The sequence below is a fragment of the Phyllostomus hastatus genome, unplaced genomic scaffold (assembly GCF_019186645.2).
Source record: "Phyllostomus hastatus isolate PE091 unplaced genomic scaffold, TTU_PhHast_1.1 phas_scaffold_501, whole genome shotgun sequence".
NCBI lineage: Eukaryota > Metazoa > Chordata > Mammalia > Chiroptera > Phyllostomidae > Phyllostomus > Phyllostomus hastatus.
Genome location: NW_025334033.1, coordinates 36693827 through 36721381, shown reverse-complemented (window position 1 = coordinate 36721381; position 27555 = coordinate 36693827). Strand labels below are relative to the sequence as shown.

The 27555-nt window shown below is 41.0% G+C and overlaps 2 protein-coding genes across 2 annotated transcripts; one reads left to right on the top strand and one right to left on the bottom strand.

Annotated features, from left to right (window-relative positions):
* The first annotated feature begins 1677 nt into the window (after positions 1 to 1677).
* TBPL2 (TATA-box binding protein like 2) lies at positions 1678 to 27415 on the top strand. The gene is made up of 7 exons (XM_045823577.1): positions 1678 to 1731; positions 3878 to 4335; positions 4933 to 5020; positions 7300 to 7391; positions 12776 to 12943; positions 18534 to 18628; positions 27339 to 27415. The coding sequence occupies exons 1-7, from the start codon at positions 1678 to 1680 to the stop codon at positions 27413 to 27415; spliced, it is 1032 nt and encodes a 343-aa protein (XP_045679533.1).
* On the bottom strand, positions 22722 to 23482 carry LOC123808751 (40S ribosomal protein S6-like). The gene is given in 2 exon segments (XM_045823578.1): positions 22722 to 23308; positions 23311 to 23482. Coding segments are annotated over 2 exon segments (759 nt in total).
* Positions 27416 to 27555: the final 140 nt, after the last annotated feature.

The window sequence follows — 27555 nt, the reverse complement described above, 5'->3', positions numbered from 1 at the left end:
AGCACGCAGATTAGTGTTTGAATAAGTGGGAGAAGAGTGTATGCATCAGGGGGCAGGAACTGGGGGGGGGGTATGTCAGAATTCCACCGACCAAATATGAGACGCTTTATTAGTCTGCGTATTCGTTTGCTAGGAATAGCAACATACCACGGACTGGGTGACTCGCACAACAGAATTTTACTTTCTCACAGTTGTGGAGGCTAGAAGTACAAGATCAGCACGAGAATCAGCAGGTCTGGTGTTTCCTGAGGCTCTTCTCCTCATCTGCAGATGACCCCTTTCTCCCTGTGTCCTCGCTGCGGCCTTTTCCCCTGGGTACACACACACCCGGTGTCTCTCTCTGTCTTTCTTACTCTCTCTTTCTGTCTTTTCATTAGGACACCAGTCACCTTGTATTAGGGTTTCAGCATATAAATTTGGGGGTAGAGGATACATTCAGTCCCTAACAGTCTAATAACAAAACTAAGAGCTAATATTTGAGCTGCCAGACACGTACCGTGCTAAACATTTTTTATAGGCTATCTCATTAACATGAATCATTAAATTATATATTATAATCATTATATAAAATCCAGCTTTATCAAAATGTTTACTCTTCTCAATTGGAAATTCTGTACGACTTTAATTGTTATCTGATTGTCAGACGCTGTGCCTACTATCATGAGCTTCCAGTGCTCCACTCTGAGTACAGCTTCGTTCACCAGTTAAGTTTCATCGATCATCTATGAGCTTGGTACAAAGATGCAAAGATGACTAATCAAAATTCATGCTCTCGGAGAGGAGAGGCAAGTTTTTTGTGTGTCTCCATGTACATTTTGAAATCTCTTACATGAAAAAAAGTTATATTTATAGAACCACTCTGCACTTTTAAGTTCTTATGAAAGATGAGGCACCGAAAATTAAAATAAGGATTTCAAGAAGAGACAATTCCTATGAATATTTGGTTTTCTTAAGCTGCCTCACCCTCACTGTGCAGCCACATTCTTTTCTATGTGGTTTTAGCCTAAAGTTCTGTGATTGGAGAAAAACCACCCAGGATTTGTGGGTGAGAAGCAATAGTTACATAAAAGTAATACATCTGAGTAGGTAAGGTGCCTCAAATTCCACTCGCTCTGCTCAAAAGATGAAAAAAAAAGAAAAAGAAAAATCCTTTATTTTCTCACGGTGCAGCCCGTTCACTTTTTACCCTGCTAACACGGAGACCGCGCCTTCAGCAGGGCAAAGCATTTGCAGGTACTGAAGGAAACTCTACACCTGCAGGCCGAGAGCCTTCTCAGCTGTGGGCAGAGTGTGGTGATGGCACCCGGGCAAGGAGCCTCTTCCTAGCCGATCCCCAGTCCAGACCCAGCCCCTGCTCCCTGGGGCAGACCCTTCCTCAGCTCCAGCCCTCCTCCTCTTCCTAGTGGCTCTCGGGCCAGGAGCACGTTTGCATCACCCTCTCTGGTTCATCGTTAATTCACTAGCGCCTTCCACAGAAGCGTGGACCGGGCAGGCGCTCAGGCCCGGCCCCACCCACACTTGGGCCCCCAGACCCGTGCTCCGCCTCATCACGTGCGGCTGCGGGGCTCTTAAATGGTTTGGGCGCCCGGTGCGCCTGGTCGGACTCCGCTGTAGTTCGACCTGCCTGGGTGCCTCTGCGCATTTGTTCCCACGCCCCTCAGAGTGAGAACTCCACTCATGGAGGATGAAGAGACGTACCTGGAGCTCTACCTGGACCAGTGCGCCGCCCAGGTGAGCCTGGAGGCTGCCGCACTGTCCCAGAGTCAGGGTCTGCGTCCCGCTGTATTCCTTGAGCGCCGAGGCCTGCGCTCTAAGGGCTTTGCCTGCTTTATCTCATAAAATTCCTAGCGACTCTAAGATGTGGGCTTGATCAGCTCCATCTTTAACCAGAAAAATGGAAGTTTCGAGAGGCGAAATCACTTGCCTAAGGTTGCAAACCAGACCTTGAACCTGGTCTGGGGCGAATCCAAAATGTGAATTGGAAGCACCTGTGGCTTCTTTCAATTTGTAATTCTTAAGTGTCGTTTCATTTAATTTTTAAAATCTTTAGGGTAAAGTATTGTAGATAAGAGAAGAAGGAGTCTTCAAAGGAACAAAAGCAAGAGAGCAACTTAATGGGGGGGGGGGGATTGCAGGGAAGGGAGGATTTTTAAATAGACAATGACAGGGCTGAGGTAGAGATAGTGAGGTCCCACAGCCTGTAACATAGCGAAGGAAAGCCCACGCAGCAGAGGTTCTGGGAAAGATGAGTGAGTTATGGTTCTGCAAAAACGTTTAACAAAAAGTCTCTTCAGATACACAGTCAAGGATGCAGTGCATAGGCTAGCAGCACTTCTCTGAGGTGCGTTCCTACAGGTGAACTCACCGTTCCATTGCCATACAACGCCCCCCTTCGATATCTCGTTGCCACTGCCTTAAAGTCCTCGTTTTACTCTATTTATAAAAACGTATTTTTATTTTTTATTAATTTATTGGCATGACATTGGTTAATAACATTGTATAGGTTTCAGGTGCACAATTCTACAACACATCTGTGTATTGTATTGTGTGTTCACCACTCCAAGTCAAGTCTCCTTCCAACACCGTTTTAAATTCCTTGTTGAAGTGTAGTTCCCTTGGGTGAGAGTTTCGCCTCCTACTAAAATGCCCCGATGGGAAAAAGGAGGGGAGACACCGACTGCTGCAGATCTGGGGCTTAGGTGTAAACTGGCTGATGAGATCCTTTCCTCCCGGACAGGAGAGATGGAGGAAGCAGCAGAGAGGAGTAAGGGCCAGCGCCCCCAGTCCCCCCTCCACTTTTCCTAGGCCCAATCTGTGGGGTGGGGGTGGGGGCTAATTACACAATTTAAAATGAAATAAGTTTAAAAATCACATTCCAAGAGAATGGCTGCCTGCTTCTGAGTGTTTTCTTTGATCAGTTAGTCACCCCTGCCATCTGCTGGGCTTGTAGTACCAGAGCAACTCGGTAGAATCTGGCCAGACACGGTTACCTTAGCTGAGGTGGCTTTGTCACCGATAAGATGCAAAGAGACGAAGAGGCATTCATTACTATTCAGTTGTCAGAAGTAAGAGCTAAGGGTTAGGTTATCCTGCAAGCAGTGCTCAAAATCTAGAACCTGGGCCTGCAACTTGGGCAAAGCAGGTGGTAATATATGTATCAAGGTAATCAATTTTTTCCATAAAAGCTCCATGAATTTTACATTAGCTGTTTCCCTCAGTTACACACCTCATTCCCTCAGTTGATACTAATGGAAATTGAGCAGCCTTTCCTGGACTGAAAATACAATATATTGATTTGAACTCTTCTTGCCATTTAAATTTCAATCACTTTTTCCTATTACAAATTTACAAAACTAGAACCTTTTATCCACGTCCTTTGCCTAGAAGGAATAACAGTGATTCCCCAGTGGAGTCTTAATTAGAACGCAAGCTGTATCTTAAAACTTCCTTCACTTATTGTTCTTCCATTTAAAGTATGAATGTAAAACTCTAAAAAACATCTCTAAATCAACTGGCTTACCATTCATTTATGGAGCAGAGTAATTCTGTTCTCTCCAAACTATACATAGTTTAGAGCATGGTTGCTTTTATTACAAAATTGGATACAGGGTGGCAACTTACTTCAGATCTAACTAAAGTAGGACAAGCAACTTATGAAAAATGCTTTTTCTGGATGTTAAGTCCTTTTCTGCTTCTATTAAGTGTGCTGTGACACTGTGATAGAATACTCGGTGGAGAAAGACAGGGCATGAATATCTGCTGTATTGAACTGCCTCTCATCCTGAACACATTGCCAGCTGGCCATAGTACCATCCCATTGGTGTGACACACTGTTCTGTCTGTTGTGTTTTGTCTGTCTGTTTTGGGAACGGCTTAGGATGACCTCACCCCGCCTGGGTTGCCCCTGCTGAGCCCCCATGCACCTTATGATGTCTACGTATCTAATTCATCCAATCCAGACGCTGTGTTTAATTCACATCTAGAAGAAGTCAAAGAAACATCTGGTGGTTTCTCGTCTGTGGATCTTAGCTTCCTACCAGATGAACTTACCCAAGAAAATAAAGATCAGACTGTCATTAGAAGCAAGCATGAAATTGAAGAAAGTTGTAAAGCTCAAAGTCAGCAAAGTAGGCTGCTGTTATCTAGCAAACAGAAAGCTGGCCTGGGCTTAAACAGCGGCGGTTCAGCAAATTCCCGCTCACTTCTGCCCCCTGGTGACGCTGAGTCAGCCCAGCCCTCTCTGGAGAAACCACACTCCTTGCCTCTGGCGTCCATAACTCCTATGACACCGATGACCCCTGTGTCAGAATGTTCCGAAATTGTGCCTCAACTACAGTAAGTTGTTTGTTGGGAGCTTCCAGATGTGTGATGCTTCTGGGTACACATTTTATATTCCTGAATGAGATGACAATTAATTTCAGGGTAATAGTGTAGGGAAGAGAATTTCGGATTTTATTATTCTTTGTTTTATCACTTTTTACTAGACTGTGGCTTTGGACAGTTTGGTTTTCTACAAAATGAAGCACTAATTCAAGAGTATATACATTTTTGAAAGATTATATTTATACTAAGGCACTGTAGTTGCTGAAAATTGTGGTTAGGGTTGGTTAAACACAAAGACTATGAAGATGTAAAACTGAATTCAATTTGCATATTGATTTGGAATTGTACTTGTGATTTAGAGGCATAGTTTTTAAGAAGATTCAGAATTTAATTTTAGTCAACTAGTCATATAATTTTGGGAAAAGCTATTTTAGGTTATCACTTTACTTTGGAAGTTTTACATTTTACTGGGGACCAGGTCACTGTGTATTTCAGATTTAGAATAATTCTCCCTCTACAAAGTCACTAATATATAACCGATGAAATGAGGAAGTTAGTTGTAGTTCTTTTTATATCTGATCAAATTTTTAAGTTGACTTATTTCTTTAGGAATATAGTTTCTACTGCAAACCTGGCCTGTAAATTGGATTTGAAGAAAATAGCTTTACAGGCCAAAAATGCAGAATATAACCCAAAGGTAAGCCTTCTCAGTATTCCTTTCAACAATTAGCTCCCATTTAGATTTACTTTCCTTCGCATGATCAAGATGCTGATTTATTCCTTTGTTTTTATTTTTTGAAAGAACAAACTTATGAGCAAACAGCTTTTGGCAACTCAAAAGTTTAATTGTCTCATTCTCTGTTTTGAAGTTCTAAAAAATCATCTTCTCTATCTTGAATAAAGCAGTAGCTGAGGAGTTCCTAAAGGTTAAGATCTTTCTCTTTTCAGTCAAAAACTTTTTTCAGCTTGACTATTTTCAGCTTCACTATGGGGTGCTAACTTTCTTAAAATGCTATCATATCCTGGAAATAATTGTTTCTAAATGCTGTCCACCTAGTCATCACTTCTGTATTTTTTTCAGTTACAATTTCTCTTCTTTGCGAAAGCTAAATTGTTTAAAGTGGAAAGCTCAAGCTTCTACTTACTAATGTAAGATTCAAGGAGTTTTTCCCCCTTAAAGTTTATTTTTTTAAGACGTTATTTATTTATTTTTAGAGGGAGGGGATGGGAGAGAGAAAGAGGAGAAGAGAAACATCGATCAGTTGCTTCTCGCATGCCTCCAACCAGGGACTTGGCCTGCATCCCAGGCATATGCTCTGACTGGGAATAGAACTTACGATCTGTTTTTTTTTGGTTCACAGGCTGGTGTTTAATCCACTGAGCCACACCATCCAGGGCTCCCCTAAAAGTTTAATAAAATCTATTCTTTCTTGTGTCTTGCTAAGGCAAGCCATCCCATTTTCAATGGCCTATTTACCCGGGAAATGGATTTGTTAATTCAGTCAACATTTAATGATTTGGCAGACTCTGTACTTAGCACAAAGTTGAGTAAGACCTGGTCCCTACTGGGAAAAAGTCCACTACCTTGGGTGGTAGAGGATTTATGGGGTTAGGTGAAAAAGACCATGTTAGTAGGAACCCGGGAGACCTTGCCAGCATCAATTCTTTATAAATTGTTTTTGCTGTGGTAGTGTCACTGCTGACATCTGAATCCAAATGTTACCCAAATGCAATATAGCTTTTCTTTTTACATTTCATGTATCTGGCTATGATGAGGATGGAAACATGATGAGATTCTTATAGCTGCCGCAGTAATTGCCCACACTATTGAGCAATCAGCCTTTTAAGCATATTTTATTCTCTACCATCCTCAGCTCTCCCCTCATTTTGTTTCAGGGTATAGACCTGTCCAAACTTGGATTGGACAGCCAAAGAAATTGTCTTGGCACTTAAACTACCGTAAGAATGTAAGAAAATGAATACTGGGTGAGAGTGCCGTCTTGTTAGTAAACACCTGGAAATCATTAATGGGGCTTGATCAACTCTGTGTGGTTCTGACCCTGGGTTCTCTTACTGTCTGCTAACACTTCAAGTCCAAACGCTTCAAATCCAGCCCCACCTTGGTCCTGTAGGGTATCTCTGACCCATAGAACTCGGAATCTTGCAGAATACCCCAGCTAGTTCCCTTCCCAACTTAATGGGGAGTGGGGCAGAGAGAGGGAAGGGCGTGTCAATGTGAGGCCAGTAGGAAGAGCGGGTCATTAAGTGACATGTCAGTATGGCAGGCCAGTGGCTCTCAGCATCAACACTACCCAGAGGGCTTCTGTGCTGCTGGTCTGTGGCCCACACTTTAAGACCTTCTGCAGCAGGCAAGAACTTGACAAATCAACTTTTTGCCATTCATTCTCAGCATCCCTAAGTATATATATATTTTTTCTCTCTCTTTCTCTTTTATGTTTTGGCTGCTTTTTAGTACATTCTAGAGTCTGGAAAGTCTGTAACATTCCTTTTATTTTCTCCAAAGATTCTTTGAAAGAAAAAGGGGGTATTTCAAAGTAAAAAAGCAGAGTCTGATCAGTAGAGCTTTTCAATCTCACCTTCAACGTTGCCTGTGGAAGTTAAGTAACCACACAGTCCTGTGCACTAATGGGGATAACGACAGACTCACCTGGACCCTGTTGTGAGGATAAATGAGAGAAAACTGGTAAAGCTCTTAGAATAGGGCCTGAAACATACCAGGCACTCAAACTTGAGCTTTCCTGTTATTATTCTTACCTGTTTTTTCTAAGTACATTTTAGAATCGTGACCTTTTTTGTTATTTAATCTTAATGTGGGCAGAAGAGACCCGGAGATGGTTTAATTTTCCCATCCAGTCTCAGTTTATTCAAGACGGTTTTCATGTCCAGCTCAGCTTTTCAACTAAAATCGTGTTAACTCTAGCAGATGCTAATTGTTCTTTTGGCTTCTGCATGTAGAGGTTTGCTGCTGTCATAATGAGGATCCGCGAGCCCAGGACAACGGCCCTGATATTCAGCTCGGGGAAAATGGTCTGCACAGGAGCCAAAAGGTATGAGGAACAACCCCCTACCCCTACCAGGCGAAGAATCCAGTATGCAAAGCCAGGAAGGACCTCATTAATTTTATAAAACACATAGAGAAGCAGAATACTTGGCAGAAGAGTTAAGTTCATGAAATGCCAAATTTGGGGTTAAAAACATGCAGCCTCATAGTAGTGACTTATAACATACTTTCCAGTCCCTTCTGTTAAACTGAGGGGGTTTCACTAGCCTGTAAAAACTTGTTTTTGAGGTGCATTAAAAAGGAAATAAGCAACCACAGTAATAGAGCCTGTTATACCCCTGGGGGTGTAGTTCTTGTGTATTTCCCACATTGCCAATAAATAAATGGATAGAACTTTTTAAAGGAGGGAAATTAGACATGTCTTGACCATTAGCTTGAGCATTCGCCCAGGAGGCATTCCTTCCAAGGCTCGTCTTTCCGGGACTTCATGCAGAGGAAGCCCTGTGCTGCGGTGCTGATGCAGAGCCTTTCACCCTGAAACAGTGGAGGGGAGTGGCTCCTCCTCCTCAGGACCAAAGACGAGTGGTAGCAAGGTGTCCTCCCGAGAGGCTGTGACAATGTCCCCTCACTCGAGAGATGCACTGAGCATTCATTTTCTCCAATGAACATGAGGTGTTCATATGTTTCCTATTTTCCAAATTAATTGGCAAAAGCTATGTTGTTTTAACTGCATTTCTTTGATTTACTGGTGAGGCTAATTTTCTGTAAGCATATAAACTGCCTGTTGTGTCTTTTGACCAACATTCTGTGAAGATATTTTTCTTTTGCCCAATAGTCTGTGAAGACATTTAAGTATTTTCACCATGTTATACTGTAAATATTTTCCCAGAATAAAGTTTATGGTGTTTTATAAAGTGGGTTTTTTTAAAACACAATTTAAATGTTTTTGTGTATAGTCAGTCTATCCAGTTTTTTTCTTTATATTTTCAATGTTTGGCTTCATGCTTAGGAAGGCATTCCCTATGCACAACATTATATAAATATCGACCTCCATATATTTTTCTGGCCCTTTTCAGGTCCTGCTTTGTGCTGAGGAAGAAAAGTTGATGTTGTGATTCCTCTAGAGCTTTCTCGAGATGATGATGTTCTATGTCTGCTCTGTCCAGTGTGGTAGCCCCTAGTCACATGTGCCTATTGAGCACTTGAAAGGTAGTTAATAAAACAGAAGAGCTGAAATTTTTTTAGATTGTATTTTATTGATTATGCTGTTACAGTTGTCCTGATTTTCCCCCTTTTACTCCCCTCTACCCACCACCCCCCACTCCCTCAGTCGATCCCCCCCGCCCTTGTTCATGCCCACAGGTCATGAGCATAGTTCTTTGGCTACTCTGTTTCCCATACTGTACTTTACATCCCCGGGGCCATTCTGTAACTACCTATTTGTACTTCTTAATCCTTTCACCTCTCACCCATTCTCCCACAGTGCCCCCCCCCCAATCTCCTTATCTTGAACCTTTGACATTTTAATTATGATGTATCTTGGGGTGGGTCTCTTTGAGTCCATCTTCTTTAGGACTCTCTGTGCCTCCTGGACTTTCATATCTATTTCCTTCACCAAATTAAGGAAGTTTTCTTTCATTATTTTTTCAAATAGATTTCCAATGTCTTGCTTTTTCTCTTCTCCTTCTGGCACCCCTATGAGGTGAATATTGGATTGCTTAAAGTTGTCCCATGGGTTGCTTACACTATCCTCATTTTTTTAGATTCTCTTTTCTTCTTCTTGTTCTGATTGGTTTTTTGTTTGTTTGTTTTTGCCGTCTTATGTTTCAAATCATTGATTTGATTCTCAGCTTCATCCACTATACTGCTGTTGCCCTATAAATTGTTCTTTATTTCAATTAGTGTATCCTTGTTTCTGACCTAATTTTTCTATGCTGTTAAGGTCTTCACTAAGTTCTTTGAGCATCCTTATAACCAGTGTTTTGAACTCTGCATCTAATAATAGAGTGCTTATCTTTATTTTGTTTAGCTCTTTTCCTGGAGTTTTGATCTGTTATTTCATTTGGGCCATGTTTCTTTGTCTCCTCATTATGGCAGCCCCCTGTGTTTGTTTCTACATTTCTAGGTAGGGCTGCTTTGACTCTGTTTCTTGGTAGTGAGGCCTAATGTAGCAGGTGTCCTGTAGGATCCAGTGACACAGCCTCCCCTATCACTCAAGCTGGGTACCAGAGGTGCACCCTATATGTGGGCTGAGTACACCCTCTTCTTGTAGTTGAGCTTTGGTTGCTGTTGGCAGATCAGTGGGAGGGGTTTACCCAGGCCAGTTAGCGGCAAGGACTGGCTCTGACCATTAACCACAAACCTCTGCCCTCTGTGGAGAATAAGTTGTGCAGGGTGGTGATGCTCTGACATGGTCTGTAGCTGTCCACTGAGTGCACTGTCCCTGGGGTTTCCTAAGTGGTGCAGGCCAAGATCAGTCCCTACCTGTGTTTTGCCCTGGGCTACCCTGCTTGAGTTATAAAGTAATCTGAGATGACTGCTACTTGTGCTGGGTTTGGCGATTTCCAGGCAAAGCCAAACTCTGAATCTAGGCTGCTAGTTCTGGGCCTGGGGCTCACTGAGGCCTGCTGCTTATTTGAGAGGATTTAGGTAGTTGTGAAGCATGAGCCAAGACCAGGAATTTGTATAGAAAAGCAGCTTGGGTGGGCCAGTAATTTGGGTGGGGTGGAATCCCTGGGGATCTCCAAGATGGGGTCAAACAGTGTTAGCCAGGTGATGGAACCTTAGAGGCACCAGTCTGCTGGCGCAGACTGGATGGATGTGGTTTCTTGAATTCCATAGTTGTCAGACTTCCATTTAACTCAATTTTTGTCAGTTCTGAGAGATAGTTGCTCTATATTTTAGGTGTAATTTTGTTGTGGTTGTGTGAAGAAGTGAGCCATGTCTGCTTATGCTACCATTTTGACTGGAAGCAGAACTGAATTTTTAATTTAATTTTAATCAATTTAAACTTAAATAGCCACATGTAGCCAGTGCCTACCATACTGGGCAGAGCAGGTCTAGAATTTAATTTCATTGTAAGATAAATAATTTTTTTAATGGCCAGACAGTGCCTCAATACACTTTTTGAAGATCCATTCCTACTCCATTCTTCCCATCCCCACCTGTTTTTACAGGTTAAGAGTTTTACATGTGTTTGAGTTAGTTTCTAGGCTTTTTCTTCTGTCCCTCTGTATATTTTTTGACCTAGAAATCCCCATTGTTAAGTCATTATTGGACAACTCTGCAAGATACCTGCAAAGATGTTCATCTCAGCATTGTTTAGAACAGGGGAGAAACAAATTAAACGTATAGTTATAGAGGTTTGATTAGGTCATGAAACAAATTATATTTAGCCATTAAATGCACATAGGTATATCGAGTTGAAAGAATGGTCACATCAAGGTAAGCCTGGGGATGGAAGAGCAGGCAACTAAACTGTAGGCTTATTATCCAACTTGCATTTTAAAATGTGCTCATATTACACACACATTTAGGGGTATCTCTTCCTACCTGAATTTATTTGGTTCCTAACATCTGATAGTGAAAGCTTAGATAGTGAGTTCAGATAAAGAAATATTGTGACCCAAATCTTCTGGTTCTCAGGTTTTGGATAGAGAGTTGTGAACATTTGGTAAGTATAAGAGATATCAGAATTATCTCCACAAATTTACCAAACCTACCTTCTTTAGTTATAACAACCAGAGTTTGCACAGTGAGGGATGCCTGTGTTTGCGCAGGAGAAGTGCAGAAGGGTCAAATTTATCAGTGTTTTTCACCACTGGTTGTGACAGTTCAAGGTTCTTAATCTATTTTATAATGCTTGTACAATAACGTGTATGTAATCTTTGTTAGTTTTTGAGCAAAAATTTCTATGTGATATTCACAACTAATATCCCAGGAAACTACAGGGCTATGCAAACTCTCGAGATTTGATCTTATAAGCACATGGGAAATGTAATGGGTCAATTCGGTGAAATGTAGTTTTTCAAAATGGAAACATATTGTGTAACTGCTAACTTGGGGACATGACCTTGCTAGGGACATTTCAGCAGTTAAAGATGGGTGAGGAGGATCAACGTAAAGTATGAAGGATCCAGACAGAAAAGAGAAACACTTCCTTTGGTTCAGCTAACATATTCAATCTGGCTTCCCTTTCAGGTGCTTCTGATTTTCGGCTGAAAGATGGGGCCAATCCATAACAGAGGGTAGTGTTAATCAGGGGTGTCCAACCTGTGGCACCCCTGACTGCAGGCCACAGGCAGCCCAGGACAGCTGTAAATGCGGCCCAATGCAAAATCTTAAATTTACTTAAAACATTGTGAGGTTTTTTTTTGTGATTACGTGTCACAATATATTTAATGTGTGGCCCAAGACAACTCTTCTTCTTCCAGTGTGGCCCACAGACGCCAAATAGTTGGATGCCCCTGGACATGATGCACCCTCTAGGTGTCACCGCTGTTTGGCAAGCCCTGCTACTCACTGTTTTGTTTGGACAGGGACCATTGAAAAGTGCCCAATGAAAACTGCAACCTCAGGTCTCAGGATTTCACATTGTCTGACATGGGTTTAGGGTTGGAGTAGGGCAAACACTCAGGACTGAGCCACCAAGTTGGATGAATTTCTTTCTCATATTGGATATGAATTGAGTGACAATTGTGTAAGAAAGCCTGAGCAAAATTGGGCAGATTTTGAGATATTTTCATGTTTTTCCTAATATCCAGTTGGCCCCAGAAAGACCCACGTCCTGACGTCATGTCTGTGCCATTCCATCAGCACATATCTTCCTCATACTGATTTTCTTTTACATACAAAGCGTCCTGATTTTTGCTGCTGTTGTTTTCATCTAAATGACACACACTTTTACAGCAGATGGATGGCTCCAAAACCTTAGTGAGCATCACCATCCCTGAAGGGCTCATTAAAACACAGGTTGCTAGGCCCTGCCCCCCGAGTGTCTGCGTGTCTGAGACAGGGCCCAGGACTCTGCATCTCTAACAAGTTTGCAGGTGGCGGTGCTGCCACTTGTCTGAAGACACACTTTGGGAACCAGAGGAATCGTTAACTTATCTAAAAGCACTTAAAATGAGTAAAAGAAAACAATACTTTACATGTGATAAATGACATATTTAGACAAAAATCTGTTTATAATTCAGTTCAACTGTATGCTGTACCATGCCTTCTACTAGGTGCAATGGACAAGAGTCGAGGATGTCAGTCCTCATCCTGCAAGTCTACAGGTTCATGGTATACTCGTACGCTGAGAGACAAACATGGTACAAACATGGTACAAATGGTAGAAATGGTAGAAGAATGTGTGAAAATAGCCCACGTCATGTGGAGGATGTGATGATTAGTCATCTTTAAACACATTTATTTGCCCCTCTCCAGTGAAGAGCAGTCTCGACTTGCAGCGAGAAAATATGCCCGGGTGGTGCAGAAGCTTGGATTCCCCGCCAGATTCCTCGATTTTAAAATTCAGAACATGGTTGGCAGCTGTGATGTGAGATTTCCCATCAGGCTGGAAGGTTTGGTGCTGACCCATCAGCAGTTCAGTAGGTATGATTGTTGTATAACTTAAGTTTGTGTTCATCAGCACATGTTAAAGTTGTATTATGGGTTGCTTTTACAATGGAATTACAATGGATCTTTTAGAGGGAGTATAATATTTTTGGTAAAGGCACAATACGTGAAAGGGCTAAGATGCTATGACTAAGTCCTCGGTTACCATATAGGTCCAATCTTTTGGAATAATGGTTCTTAAATTGAGTAGTAATCATCTGGACAGCTTATTAAAACCCATTCCTTGGGGATAACTGTGATTGAACAACATTAAAACAAACAAACCGCATTCCTGCTTGGGCTGTAGCAGCAGAGATTTTGCTTGAATCTGCAGTTCCAACAAACTCACAGGCAACACCGTGTTGCTGAGTGGTGGCCCACACAATGAGACCCATTGACTTGTAGATTTCTAAAACAGTCCCTCTGACTTGGGGGTGATGGCAATGGAGGGAAGACAAGGGGTATAAGATGGGGTAGACCAGTCAGAAGGGACTGGCAGCTGGTGAGGAGAGAAAGGGTTGAAGGGAAGGTGAACCCCATCTAGTTTTCATCCCGTTGGGTTGTTCAGGGCTGTTCCTTGTTGGTGTGTGGCTGTGGTCCAGCAGCTTCTTCTCCAGTGTACTGTATCCCCAGGGGAGTGTCTCCAGCCTGACTGGCTTCTTTAAATGTGACTTTCGTCTCAACAGCAAATGCTCTGCCGCTGCTCCTGCTGCTCCTCCTGCTCCTCCTCCTCCTCCTTCCACCTTCCCCCACCATCCCCTCCCTCCTTTAGGTGCTCTGGTGCTTCTCCAATCCATCTGAGAGAAGAGTGATGGAGGTTGATGATCAACACCGAAACTCACCACCCCTTGGAATATACTCTTGGGCCAGGGTACTTGAACTGGCTTAGAATCACAAATGCTCTGGATCTGGCTTGAACTTAGGTCCTTTCACTCTGTCACTTTTCCTTCTCTTTGCCTTTGAGCACACATTCTGTGCACTGGAGGATGGGATCATAAAGCTGTGCGTTCTCTAACATTTGTTAACTTTCTGTTGAGACATCTGAAGTTAAAAATTGCATTGCTTTCCTCTAACATTTAAAACTTTTTAGTTCATTCTGAGATTTAGCTTTTATAATATTCTTCAGTCAATGTTTATTTTCCCCTTGACTGTATTTTCTTCTTTTCTCTCCATCAAATTTTTTCAGTGTATGCTTGTTGAATACCCGTAATGGTATCCACTGAGTTCCCTGGGAAGCTCCCCACGCAAGACAAATTGCCTCTTTAGGTATCTTTTTCTTTCTTCAACCTTGTGATAATTTGTAGCTTCATACTAAAATCTTCATTTTTAAGAGTTTCTTAATACACAAGCCATCTTATCTTCCAGATTCCCAACCATGGTCCTCCTGTGTGTCTCTCTAAACCAACTTTTTGCACATGGGAAAGATCTCTGCTTGAGTTCTAATTCCACCTGGCATTCCCCTTTTGGCCAGTGAGGGCTCTAAAATGATGCATGTGATTCCTCCTTAGTTTCATTTCATCTCATTTCCACCAATACTGCAGATCAGATTTAAATCCAGAGGAGGAGCCCCCTTGTCACAACTGCTACCTTGTGGAAGATAACAGGGCAAGAAGAGAATTCACCAGATGCACTGCTTGTAGCCACTTGGAGGGGGTCTGTCACTGTTCTGTCTTCCTTCTGAGCCAGTTTCATGATCTCATCCATTTTTTTAAATGTTAACTCAGCAAAGAAGCTTGCTTTGCATTCCCACAGCTATCTCATTCTAGTTTCACTCTCGCCTCCCCCGAGTGCTCTCCATCAAGCCTCCTTCCTCAGGTCACAGATGACAGCTCTGGTGTGTGTGTTCATGATGTCATGGCACACACCAGCTCTAATGATCAGATCAGGTTTGCCTTATGTCACAGCCTCACGTTCATTGGATTTCCCAGGTTCTACAAATTTGTATTTATCAGCATTTGATAACACTGGAATCTTCTCCATCAATCTCCCTATGCTGTAATTGTTTTCCCTTCTTCCTGAGCATTTTTCTCCCTTCTCTTTAATTTTAAAGTCAAAGCTATCCTGATAACAAATGTTTCTTTCTTTAAAATATATTTTATTGATTATGCTATTACAGTTGTCCCATTTCCCCCTTCACTCCCCTCCACCCTGTACACCCTCTCCCACCCACATCCCCCCATTTAGTTCATGTCCATGTGTCATACTTATAAGTTCTTTAGCTTCTACATTTCTCATACTATTCTTACCCTCCCCTATCTATTTTCAACCTACAATCTATGCTACTTATTCTCTGTACCTTTTCCCCCTCTCTCCTCCTCCCACTCCCATTGCTAACCTTCCGTGTGATCTCCATTTCTGCGGTTCTGTTCCTGTTCTAGTTGTTTGCTTAGTTTCTTTTGGTTTTGCTTTAGATGTGGTTGTTAATAATTGTGAGTTTGCTGCCCTTTTATTATACATGTTTTTGTTTATCTTCTTTTCTCAGATAAGTCCCTTTAACATTTCATAAAATAAGGGCTTGGTGATGATGAACTCCTTTAACTTGACCTTATCTGAGAAGCACTTTATCTGCCCTTCCATTCTGAATGAAAGCTTTGCTGCATAGAGTAATCTGGGATATAGGTCCTTGTCTTTCATGACTTGGAATACTTCTTTCCAGCCCCTTCTTGCCTGTAAGGTCTCTTTGCTGACAGTCTGATGGGAACTCCTTTGTAGGTTACTTTCCCCTTATCTCTTGCTGCTTCTAGGATTCTCTCCTTCATTTTCACCTTGGCTAATGTAATTATGATGTGCCTTGGTGTGTCTCTTCTTGGGTCCAACTTCTTTGAGGCTCTCTGAGCTTCCTGGATTTCCTGGAAGCCTATTTCCTTTGCCAGAATGGGGAAGTTCTCCTTTATTATTTGTTCAAATACATGTTCAATCTGTTGCTCTTCCTGTTCCCCTTCTGGTACCCCTATAATTTGGATATTGGAACGTTTAAAGATGTCCTGGAGGTTCCTAAGCTTCTCCTCATTTTTTTGAAATCTTATTTCTCCATTCTTTCTTGTTTGGTTGTTTCTTCCTTCTGGTCCACTCTATTGTTTTGAGTCCCAGTTTCCTTCCCATCACTATTGGTTCCCTATGCATTTTCCTTCATTTCTTTTATCGTAACCTGCATTTGTTCATGTAATTTGTGCCCAAAATCAACCAATTCTGTGAGCTTCCTGATCACCAGTGTTTTGAACTCTGCATCTGATAGGTTGGCTATCTCTCAGTCGCTTAAAAGGATGAGTTCTGGGACATTGATTTGTTCTTCTGTTTGAGCCATCTCTCTTTTTTTGGGGGGGGGGTGGTCTGGTCACTCCTGTTACGGTGAGGGGTGGAGCCTTAGGTGTTCACCGGGGCTGGGTACCCCAGTCACTAGATTGTGACGTTGTATGTGGGGGCGGGGTCGAGAGGGAACAATGACAATAGCTCCATTCTCCATGGACCTCAGTCCCTTCTCTGGGATCCTGGGTTGCACGCTCTGCCCTGATCCACAATCGCCCCCTCACTGGGTCTGCCAGCTGCTGCTTGCGCACTCAGGGTCCACCCGCTGCTATCTTGCGCACCCCAGATGCCCTATGCACCCCCGGATGCCTAATGTGCCCAACTCTCTCTGCTCTCCACGCCGCGACCCGTGCCTGGCTGCTCGTCTCCACCCCTCCTACCGGTTTGGATGAACAGGTCTATTTCAACTTCTTGGCTGTCCAACTTCCATTCAGATAAATTTTCTATCAGTTCTAGATGTTATTCTGCCTCTAAATTGTTGTTGTTCCAATCTTGGTTGTACATGGAGGTACGGTGCATCCACCTATGCCTCCATCTTGGCCAGAAGTCAATAAATGTTTCTTAAAGGAGTGAAATCTAGGTGACTATTATGTAGAAGATGCTACACTGACAGTGACAATCAGTACAGCATGATCCCTTGTCCTCATGGAGTTCACTGTCTGACAGGGAAGACTCACAAACCAAAGACAATAATGAAACAGGGTAGCTATGAAGGATGAGCTCCCTCCTCCCCTTGGCGTGCTTTGGGACCATCAGATGGGATAATGATATTGGGGAGGCATGGAGCTCAAGGAAGACTTCTCAAGGGAAGTGACATTTAAGCTGAGACTTGAACAATAAGTCGAATCTGGCTTGGCCAAGACATTGGCAGGTGTGTGTTATGCTCAGTCCTCAGGAAGTGTTCTCTATCCCTAACCATAACCTCTTCTTCTTTTTTCTACCTCAAGCTTCTTTTGAAATGAAGGCAGAGAATAAATAAAGTAAAGTAAGTGTTTAATTGGGAGATTATTTCGCTGGCACCTTAAAACCATGGTTCTGAAAGCCAAATGCAGTTTACCGTCATTTACATACTCTCGTGTTCTCTTTTCCCTCTTAGAGTGCTAGGGTTCAGCTGGAAAGTCTAATGGAAACATCCCTTCTGTGCCCCCAGCCTCACTTTCTTGGTTCAAACCTTGTAGTTCCCATGGGGTTTGCCAAGGCTCCCTCTGGTCTCATTGTCTCCCCGGTGTGGGGAGTGGTTAGTGGGTAGAAGTCTTGACAGGCATTCTGCAGTCAGGTAGGGTGATGTCTACCTGACTAGGACCTGACTAGGTCCTACCTGGCTAGGGTGATGTCTAGGATCACCCACAGCAACCTCCATAAACCTCAGAAAGGTAGCCACTGTGATGTCTCTTTCTGGTGTCAATCAGAGATTTCACATCCTCTATTGTTTGGGTCTTTACAGAATGGAATGGAGTTTTTCATGTCGTCTGGACTCACTCCTTAAATGCAATGATTCGTGTGTGTGCTAGTGTTCCAATTCTCAAATATCTTCTTTCTCTTCTATCTGTTCTCCATTAGCCACTATTTGGAGAATAGTTATACTTTATCAGCCTCCTCTTCCTGACTTCTTTTCTGTGGCCTCCTCAGGCTTTTCCAGTTCCCTCTCCTCTTCTTTATGCCAGAGTGTAGGTCAGCAGTTCTAAGCCCTATCATCCTCTGCCCCGTGGAGCAGCCAGCTTCCTATGTCGTGGTAAATAAGAGTGAGTTACTATGTACAGGAACAAAGCCTGAATTTTTTAAACTTGGGATAGTTTAATTTTCTTTCTTATTCAGTACCTGTACAAAGTCAAATAGCAGTGATTCTATCTGCTAAAGTTCTTAGGCTCTATCTACTAAAAATGATCATTCCATCAGTTTATAAATGCATGCAAAATATGCTCATTATTGGTGGAACTTGGAAAATTTAGCAAATGTGTCTATGAATTTTTACTGACAGACTTTTTTTGAAAGATGGAACCAACAAGATCTGATGCCTTCAGTTACCTTAATTCTAATAGCTTAGGATGACTTGCACTTGGAAAAAAAGTCATGACCCAAAATGAATTCTGTTCTTGGCTGGCACAAGAAATTACCTAGGACACTGAAAACTACTTTTATCAAGATGGCCAAAAGGTTTTTAGCAAAAATAGCTTTTAAAATCTGCTTTAATATGCAGCTGTAATATTTACTGGGTCTTAGATATCATAGGAAAATAGTTGGATAGTGCTGTTTTTAACCTTTTCCTTTAATATCTTAACAGTTATGAACCTGAACTGTTCCCAGGCCTTATTTATAGAATGGTGAAACCACGAATTGTGCTGCTTATCTTTGTGTCTGGAAAAGTTGTGTTGACAGGTAAGTTCTAAAGTTATTTTCTGACTTTCACAAAATTCAACAGCTATGTGTGTGTGCTTGGCTTTTTCTTTTAAATGGCTTTATTCACCATTATAGAATGCACACCTGAAAAAGATGAGAAAATAGAAAGGAATATAACTTCACCCATCAGTCCCAATACCCAAAACAATGGAACTTCTTCATGTTTTTTGTCATTTTGACATGTACATTCATCTTTACATCCTGCCTTTTCATCAAGCATTGTAACATATGGAACTTAACCCCTCCTTACACACTCTTAATGAAGGCTTTTAATGGCTGCAGAGTGTTCTCCCAGGAAGGTCAGCAAACTTCCTTCTGTAAAGGGCCAAATACTAAACATCAGAGGCTTGCGGGCCGTCGGGTCGTTGTTGCCACACCTGAACTCTGCCATGGTGGTGCCAAAACTGGCTAAAGGCGTTACGAAAGGAAAGGGGTCTGAAAGGTGAATCTAACATAATTCACATAATTTACATGTGTCGTGTAATATTCTTCTTTTTTAAAAAAATTTCCCCCAGCCATTTAAAATAAAAAACTCATTCTCAGCTCACGGGCCACACCAAAGCGCGCAGCAGCCAGGTTGAGCGGCAGCTCCCCTTTCCTGCCCTCTGCCCGGACGTGCTGTTGCAGCAAACTCGCTCTCCCACTGTCGGCTGTTTAAACGTTCCTTCTTTGTTTGCTGCCTATAACTGGCACAGGCATTGGCTATTTTCATGTAGAAATAATTATTTTATTATTTTGGATGCTCGGAAATGGAAATTTGTCTAAGGATATGACTATTTTTAAGGTTCTCTACACAAATTATCACATTGTTTTTGAAGAGACAGACAACACAGTTCTCAGGTATCCTACGTTCCTACTAGCAATGCACCTACGTATCCTCTAAAAACCCTCAGCAGCTTTCAAAACCAAAACTTTTTTTACAGGAAAAGTTTTCTGTAAAAAAAGATGACTTTTTTACAAGTGGAAATGATCTCACTGCTTTAACCTTACTGGTAATCAGAAATAGAAATTGATTACTTTCACTATATCCAACAAACATCATTTTATCTTTTGTAAATTATTCCTTTTGTACACTTAGTTTTTATTAGTTCCTCCCCCAAGGATTTGTATGAGTTTACCATAATATTAAAGATAATTACTCTTTGTTATATTTGTGACTTTTTCCAGTTGTTATTTTTACATAAAGAAGAGTTTTTAAAATTCTTGAATAGTTGAGACTCCTTTTTCCATACCATTCTACTGAAGTTTGCTATTTCTGTCTGACTTTTACACATTTTATTCTTCTCTGCCATAATGAATGCCAAGTTTATATGGCATGAGCCAAATTGATCTGCACGCTCCAGCCCCAAGTAGCTAGCCAGCCCTCTGAACACTGCATGTTCTTCCCTCCTTATTAATGTGCGGTGTCTCCTTTTGACCTTTATTTTTATACATGGGTCTGTTCTCCAGTTCTGCCTTTGCTCCAGAATTATACTATGATGATCCTATGCAAACACCTGTGTGCACCTGTCTTTTGTGCACCTTCTCCCTTCCTCCTTGTCAGCTGAGGTATGGTAAATGCTCTCTCAGTGGCATGGGGGCCGAGAGGATAGACTGTGCAGGTCAACCGTCCACTCTGCATCCAGGCGTCACCATTTGTTGGCTGTAGGGCCTTGAGTGAGTTTAAATTCTCCACCTTGATTCCCACATATGTAAAGTGAAGGTGGCCATAGAAGCTACCTGCTAAGTGTCATGAGGAGACAGAAACAGTGCCTGGCCTAGGTAAGCATAGTGTAAACATTAGCTATCGTTTTCTTGGTGAAAGCCCACTGTCCTTGCTTTTGACCCTAGCATTGAAGAAGACCAGGATTTTGCTGTGATGCCTTGCCCTGATGATAGGAATATGAGGTCTAAAGAGGCTTTAGTAAGATGCTTCACGTTTACTTGTTTCCCTCCAGCATAGAGGACTGAGAAGCTGGGTCTTTGTTCCTGAGGGTCATTCTCAATCAGCTAAATATCAATGGTTCTTGAAAATGAGTAAGTCAGACAGCAGCATGAAAATGGCAAGTAGGCAGAGAGTGACTAGAATATCCCTGTTACTGGTAATCTCCTACTAATATTTTGTGAAACACATGTCTTTAGGAGTTAAATCCTGTTTTTCTTAATTTGTAAGATTTTCATGTGTGTATATATATGTGAATATATGTACATACACGATATCACTTGAGAAAATAAGATGTGTAGATACGACCTGGTATAAAAATAGAGTTAGAAATTCCAAGTAATATTGAAAATTGATATTTAATAAATTCTGACTGCCTGCCAGGTACACATACTGTTTTAGCTGCTGAGGCTATGAAAGCACCCTGCTCGTCTGGCAGGAACCCAGCCCGGGTGAAGGAGGCAGGCATAAACAAATTGTGTGGTACTGGCTCTTACAGGACCAAATGATGAGCCATGTGTACCTGGACCAGCCATCCCAATGTCCCTAACCCTGAAGCACTGTACGTTCTTCCAGAGCAATGAAAATGGCTTCGATTTTGTAAAATAAGGTTCACAAAGGACTTCTTACAAACCTTCCCTCACTTAACCTGTTCTAACAACCCTTTGGGAAAGGTATTGTCCTTATTTTACAGGTAAGGAAACTGAAACTCAGAAGGTAAACAATGTCTGTGATTTCAGAGCTAGTTAGTGGTGGAGACGGCTTTTGAGCACTTATCATTTGATCTCAAGGCCAGTTTTTTCTCTAGTGAATTTCCAGCCACAGAATTTCCACCTCAGTCACCAAGTTTAGGAATGATGTTTACCCACAAAGCAGTGGTCATTATAACCTGAAAGAAGGACTGGTAAGTTTTGCTTAAAAGGCAAAGGTCATCTAGTTGGATTCTGGTGGTACAAATTGAGATGTTTAATTATTGACTGATTATTTAAATAAAGGAGTATGGGGCCAACTTAGGGTCCCTTAAAGTTTTTTTTTTGCTATTTATATATTTTCAATTATCATTGACAAACAGTATGTTAGTTTCAGGTGTACAATATAGTCATTAGACATTTATATACCTTACAAAGTGATCGCTCCTATAATTCTAGTACCCATCTGGCACCACACATAATTATTACAGTGTTATTGACTATTCCCTGTACTTCACATCCTCATGACTGTTTTTACAACTGGCAATTTGCACTTCTTAATTCCTTTCACCTTTTTCACTTATCCCTTGACACCCTCCCATCTGGCATCCATTAGTTTGCTTCTGTATCTTTGAGTTTGTTTCTGTTCTGTCAGTTTGTTTTTTAGATTCCATGTAAAGTGAAATCATGTGGTATTTGTCTTTCTCTGTCTGATTTATTTTACTTGCACAATACCCCTTAGGTCCATCCATGTTGTCTTAAATGGCAAGCTTTCCTTCTTTTTTATCGCTGAGTAATCTTCCATTGTATACATGTACAACAGCTTCTTTATCCACTTATCTATTGCTGGGCACTGAGGTTGCTTCCATATCTTGGCCATTGTAAATAATGCTGCAGTGAATATAGGGGTGCACATATCTTTTTGAATTAGTGTTTTAGATTTCTTCTGATAAATACCCAGAAGTGGAATTGCTGGGTCACATGGTAATTCTAGTTTTAATTTTTTGAGACATCTCCATATTGTTTTCCATAGTGGCTTCACCAGCTTACAATCCCACCAACAGTACACTAAGGCTCCCTTTACTCCACATCCTTGCCAACATGTTTGTTGATTTATTGTTGACAGCCATTCTGACAAGTGTGTGGTAATATCTCATTATGGTTTTTATTTACATTTCCCTAATGACTAGTAATGTTGAACACGTTTTCATGTGCTTGTTGGCCATCTGTATGTCCTCTTTGTAGAAATGTCTATTTATGTCCTCTGTCCATTTTTAATAGGATTGTTTGTTGTTGTTGTTTAATGTCGAGCTGAATGAGTTCTTTATATAGTTTGGCTATTTACCCCCTTATTGCATATATTATTTGCAAATATCTCTCCCATTCAGTAGTTTGCCTTTTTGTTTTTGTTTTATTTTGGCTTTTTGATGCCTGTTATTATTTATTAGTAACTCTTAGAAACTCATTTTTGACTGGACTCAGCAGTTGAAGCTCTCAAAGAGGACAGCCTACATCTCTCAGCAGTCTGTTCCTGGCATTTTTCTTTGGTCTCCTTCATTCTCTTAGCCAAAAGTTTAGCATATTCTGCAGACTCGTCCTTATTTTTCTTAGTATGTTGTTTGTTCAGAGCAATAGGATAATGTTTGTGTTGCAGGACACGTGGAGTGAAAAGACACTGAATCTTGGGTACTTTGGTCCTAGGTTTCTTACCTTCTTCGTTTAGGGGCTTTCTCACAACATATTGGCAGATGTTGTCTTCTTTAGACAGGTTGAAAAGTTCGCCAATTCTGCTGTTTGCCAAAAATCCCCAAGGATTTTTGGGCCCCAGGCAATAGGACACAGAAGCAATAGGGACCAGGAATAGGAATATCTTCCCCCTACCACCCTCCCCCCACCCTTTTTTTTTTAGTATAACCAAGTGGAGAACACTGAGATTGGCATCCACACTGCAACCCTGAACAGATTTGCACTTTCTTTCTCCAGTCCTCCTTGGTCCATAACAGGAATGCCCCTTACTCAGCAGCAGGCAGACATGCTTGATGGGAAAACTTTGTCATTCTCACACCTGATTCGAACCACATAATCCTTCCATTCTTCATCCAGAGTGTCAGCAGCAACTTCCGTGGCCATATGCTGCTCATAAAAGGTACAAAGTTTGCATTCATCATTCACTTCAATGAGTTTCTGGCAGCCAGTGGCTGGAAAAGAGGTGTTCAGCCTCATCCTGAAGCAGCTGATCACCTACAAGTCACCATGAAAAGGAGGGTTGCCGTTTTGTTTGGTTAGTGGTTTCCTTTGTGGAGCCAAATTTTGTGGTTTCAGGTCTTACATTTAAGTATTTAATCCATTTTGAGTTTATTCTTGTGTACAGTGTAAGAAAGAGGTCTGTATTCATTTTTATAGGTGTCTGTCCAGTCTTCCCAACACCATGAATTGAAGAGATTGTCTTTACCCCATGTATATTGCCTCCTTTGTCGTAGATTAATTGACCAGATAGGTGTAGATTTCTGGACTCTCTATTCTGTTCCATTGATCTATGTGTCTGTTTTTATGCAAGTGCCATGCTGTTTTGATTGCCATAGCTTTGTGGTATAGTTTGATATCAAGCAGCATGAGACCTCCAACACTAATCTTTCTCAAGATTGCTGTGACTATTCAGGGTCTTTTGTGGTTCCATATAAATTTTAGGATTATTCTAGTTCAGGAAAAAAAATGGCATTGACATTTTGATAGGGATTGTATTGAATCTGTAGATTGCTTTGGGTTCCCTGAAAGTTTTGATGCCAGTAATTTCAGTGGAGGTATTTGACCAGATTGACCAAATCTGCTCATTTTAATACCCAGTTACAAATCCTGGCAATGTTTATTTGACAACTTTTGGTGTAAAAGAAGGACCACTAGATACATGAAGTTTTCTCCCATAGCTGCTACTCATTTTTCAAAGAAACTTCAACATTTGGGCCCCAGTACTCCCACACATGGAGTGAAAAAATGGTACTAGATAATCTCCCCAAAGTCCTTTGTGTCTAAAGGTTTCCTATGATATAAAATAACGATCACTCTCAATACCTGGTCCCTCTTGGGTGATGGGTGTTTTCACTCCCCAGGGGATACCAGAATGTTGCAGTCTTTAGGCTTGAATGCAATGTTCTTAGGTCTGACTTTTTCTTTTAAGTGTTATGATAAAACTGAAGTGCATAATTATCCAAAATTCTGGACCTAGACACTCTGTTCCTCAGTGAAATGTAAAAAGGGGTATTTAGTTTTGGTATTTTTAGAGTATGGGGTGGGGAATGGAAGTGTATTTCCTATATATATGTCACTGTCTCCTAAAAGAAGTCTATTCCATTCAAATGTATGCAGAAGCCAAAAAATCCATCAAACCAGAGGCAGAGTTTTATATACTGGTGTCTTATTTCTTCCCCAATTCACTCTTTGGTTTCTACAAAACCATTCTCTCTAGAAACTAAGATTTTATCTGAGGTATATGGGGTTTCTTCTACCCCAAAGATACAGATTTTCTGCTACTATGTCAATAACTACTCATCTCTATCTCAAATCTTTGAGGATGGAGTAATAAATGCTTTGGCTTTTACTAAAAAGTAACATTTCCTTATTTCTCAAGTGTAATTTAAGCTCATAAAGACTTATCTTTGATTCTTTAAAAACACTGAAAAATGTATTGAAGTAGAATTCACATAACATAAAATTAACCATCAAGTGAACAATTCAGTGGCATTTAGTGCATTCACAATATTGTACAGCCACCACCTCTGTCTAGTTCCAAAACACTGCCATTACTCTAAAATAAAATCCCATGTCATTAAGAAGTTTCTCTCCATTCCTACCTCCCACTAACCCCTGGTAACCACCAATCTGCATGGTCTCTGGATTTATCTGTTCTGATGACTTCATAGAAATGAAATCATACAGTATGTGACCTTTTGTGTCTGGTTGCTTTCAGTTACTTTGTAGGTTGATCTGCATTGTAGCATATATCAGTACCTAATTCCTTTTTACGGCTGAATAATATTCCATTGTGTATATATACCACTCAGGTTGTTTTCCTTCTTGGCTGTTTTGAATAGTGCTACAATCAACAGAAGTCTACATGTGTTACTTGAGTGCCTGTTTTTAATTTAGAGGGGAGATATACCTAGGAGTGGAATTGCCAGTTCTTGTGGTAATTCTTATTTTAACTTTTTGGAGGAACTGCAAAATGGTTTTCTATAGTGGCTGAACCATTTTTACATTCTCATTGCAATGTCTGAGGGTCCCAAATTCTCTCTAGCCTTACCAATGTTTGCCATTTTCCATTTTTTAAATTACAGCTCATCTTTGGTTCTACATCCTGATTCTACCCACTCCTCAAATCTGGTGATCCTCCTTTTGGTAATTCCGTGATCAGTCCTGTAATTAAACCAGATAACCACTTCTCATGTTATTTCTGCTCTCTTACTGAGCCTCCTCCCTCTCTAACTTGGTAGCCCTCAAAGAAGCCTTTAGCAACTTAAGCTATTTTTCATTCCTCTTCATTCAAAGTTTTTATATTCCTTTCATTAATCTCCTTGCCTCCTTCCCATAATAATATCAGATAATAATTTCCTGATTAGTGGACAGCTCCATATACATAAGTAATACCAGGCTGTGCCCTTACTTAGCACATTGTGCCTGCATAGCTTTGAAGGTGGAAGTAGTTAGTAGTGGCTTTGGTGGGGAGAGATGAGTAGGGACTGACTGGTATCTCTCAAGGGTGGGGACCATGTCTAATTCATGTTTTTATCCCTTTAACTCCTACAGCAGCTTGTTATAATTAAAGATCTCTTGAAATTGAAGACTCCTAAGGGTGACAGTGGTATTGGGTTGGTCAAAAAGTCCATTTAGTTTTTCTATAAAAGATACATTTTAAATTGCCACCAATAACTTTATTGATTTGGACATTTTGAGTATGTCAGCTATCTCCCACTATTTGCTTCCAGTAGGTAGAGGACAGGTGTACTGCTAAACATCTTCCAGTGCATAAGACAGCCCCACAGCAAAGAATTATTTGGCTGGTGTCAATAGTACCAAGAAACTTTGCAAACCACTTATGACACATTCAGTCACAGCACCTTCTTCATACACTGCCCAAATCTTTTTTTTTGCCTTTGAATTAATTTTTACCTTTCTTGAAATAATAAAGCATAATATACCAAAAATGTTGCCTATTTTCTTCCTATTCAATGTTAACATGGCTGCACAAAAATTCACCAATTTTGATTTTTTTTAACATGCATCCTGATGTGACAGTTGTCACACTGCAATCTAACAGAATTTTTTCAAACGAAGTTGAAAACAACTAAGCATTACTTAGAGCCATCGTATGGAAAAAACTCAATGAACTTTTTGGCTAACACAGTACAATTTTTCCCTCTAATAAGCGCTTCCCATACACTGACATTTAAAACTTCAGCGCCAGTTTGTCTGTTAGTCAACATTAGGGAATCAAAATTTTAACTAGGGATAAGTGGATCAAAGGATGAAAGATCATTTAGCCGGTAGCTAAATGCCTACAGGTGCTGATGAAAGGTCAGGTTTTGGGGCGATATTCATGGCACACTCAGAAATAACATCCCATATTTCATATTGAGCCCTGTGTGGCTCAAGATAATCTGATACACCCAAACAGTGGAAGTACTAGAAAACTCTGCTGAGGGTGTGTGTTTGTGGAAATGTGGATGTAATCACCAAATTCTTTTGTCTTTACCAGGAATAAATGTCACTTCTCAGATACACCTCAAGAGATGTCACAGTATTAAAAGTAATTAAAGATGACAATGACATTTTAAGATTTAATTTTTATTTTTAGAGAGGGGAAGGGAGGGGAAAAGAGGGGAGAGAAATATTGATTGGTTGACTTTCATGAAATGTGCAATCCAGGCATGTGTCCTGACTAGGAATTGAACCAGCGACCTTGAGCATTGTGGGGTGATGCCCGGCTGAGCCACACTATTCAGAGCAACGATGAAATTTTAGGCTTAAGAAAAAACTGTAAATATTCTTATATTAAAGATGATATAAACTTGGGTTTTCTTTACAGGTGCCAAAGAACGTTCTGAGATCTATGAAGCATTTGAAAACATCTATCCTATTCTAAAGGGTTTTAAAAAAGCCTGAGTATATCATTCATCTCACAGTATATTGGTTTGAGTATGTGCATAAACTCAACACAGAAACAGCTGGATTTTTCTACCTTTAATTGTAGATGTTTCATGCATATTTTGACTTTAGTTATTAAAGCGTGATTCTATGTGAGT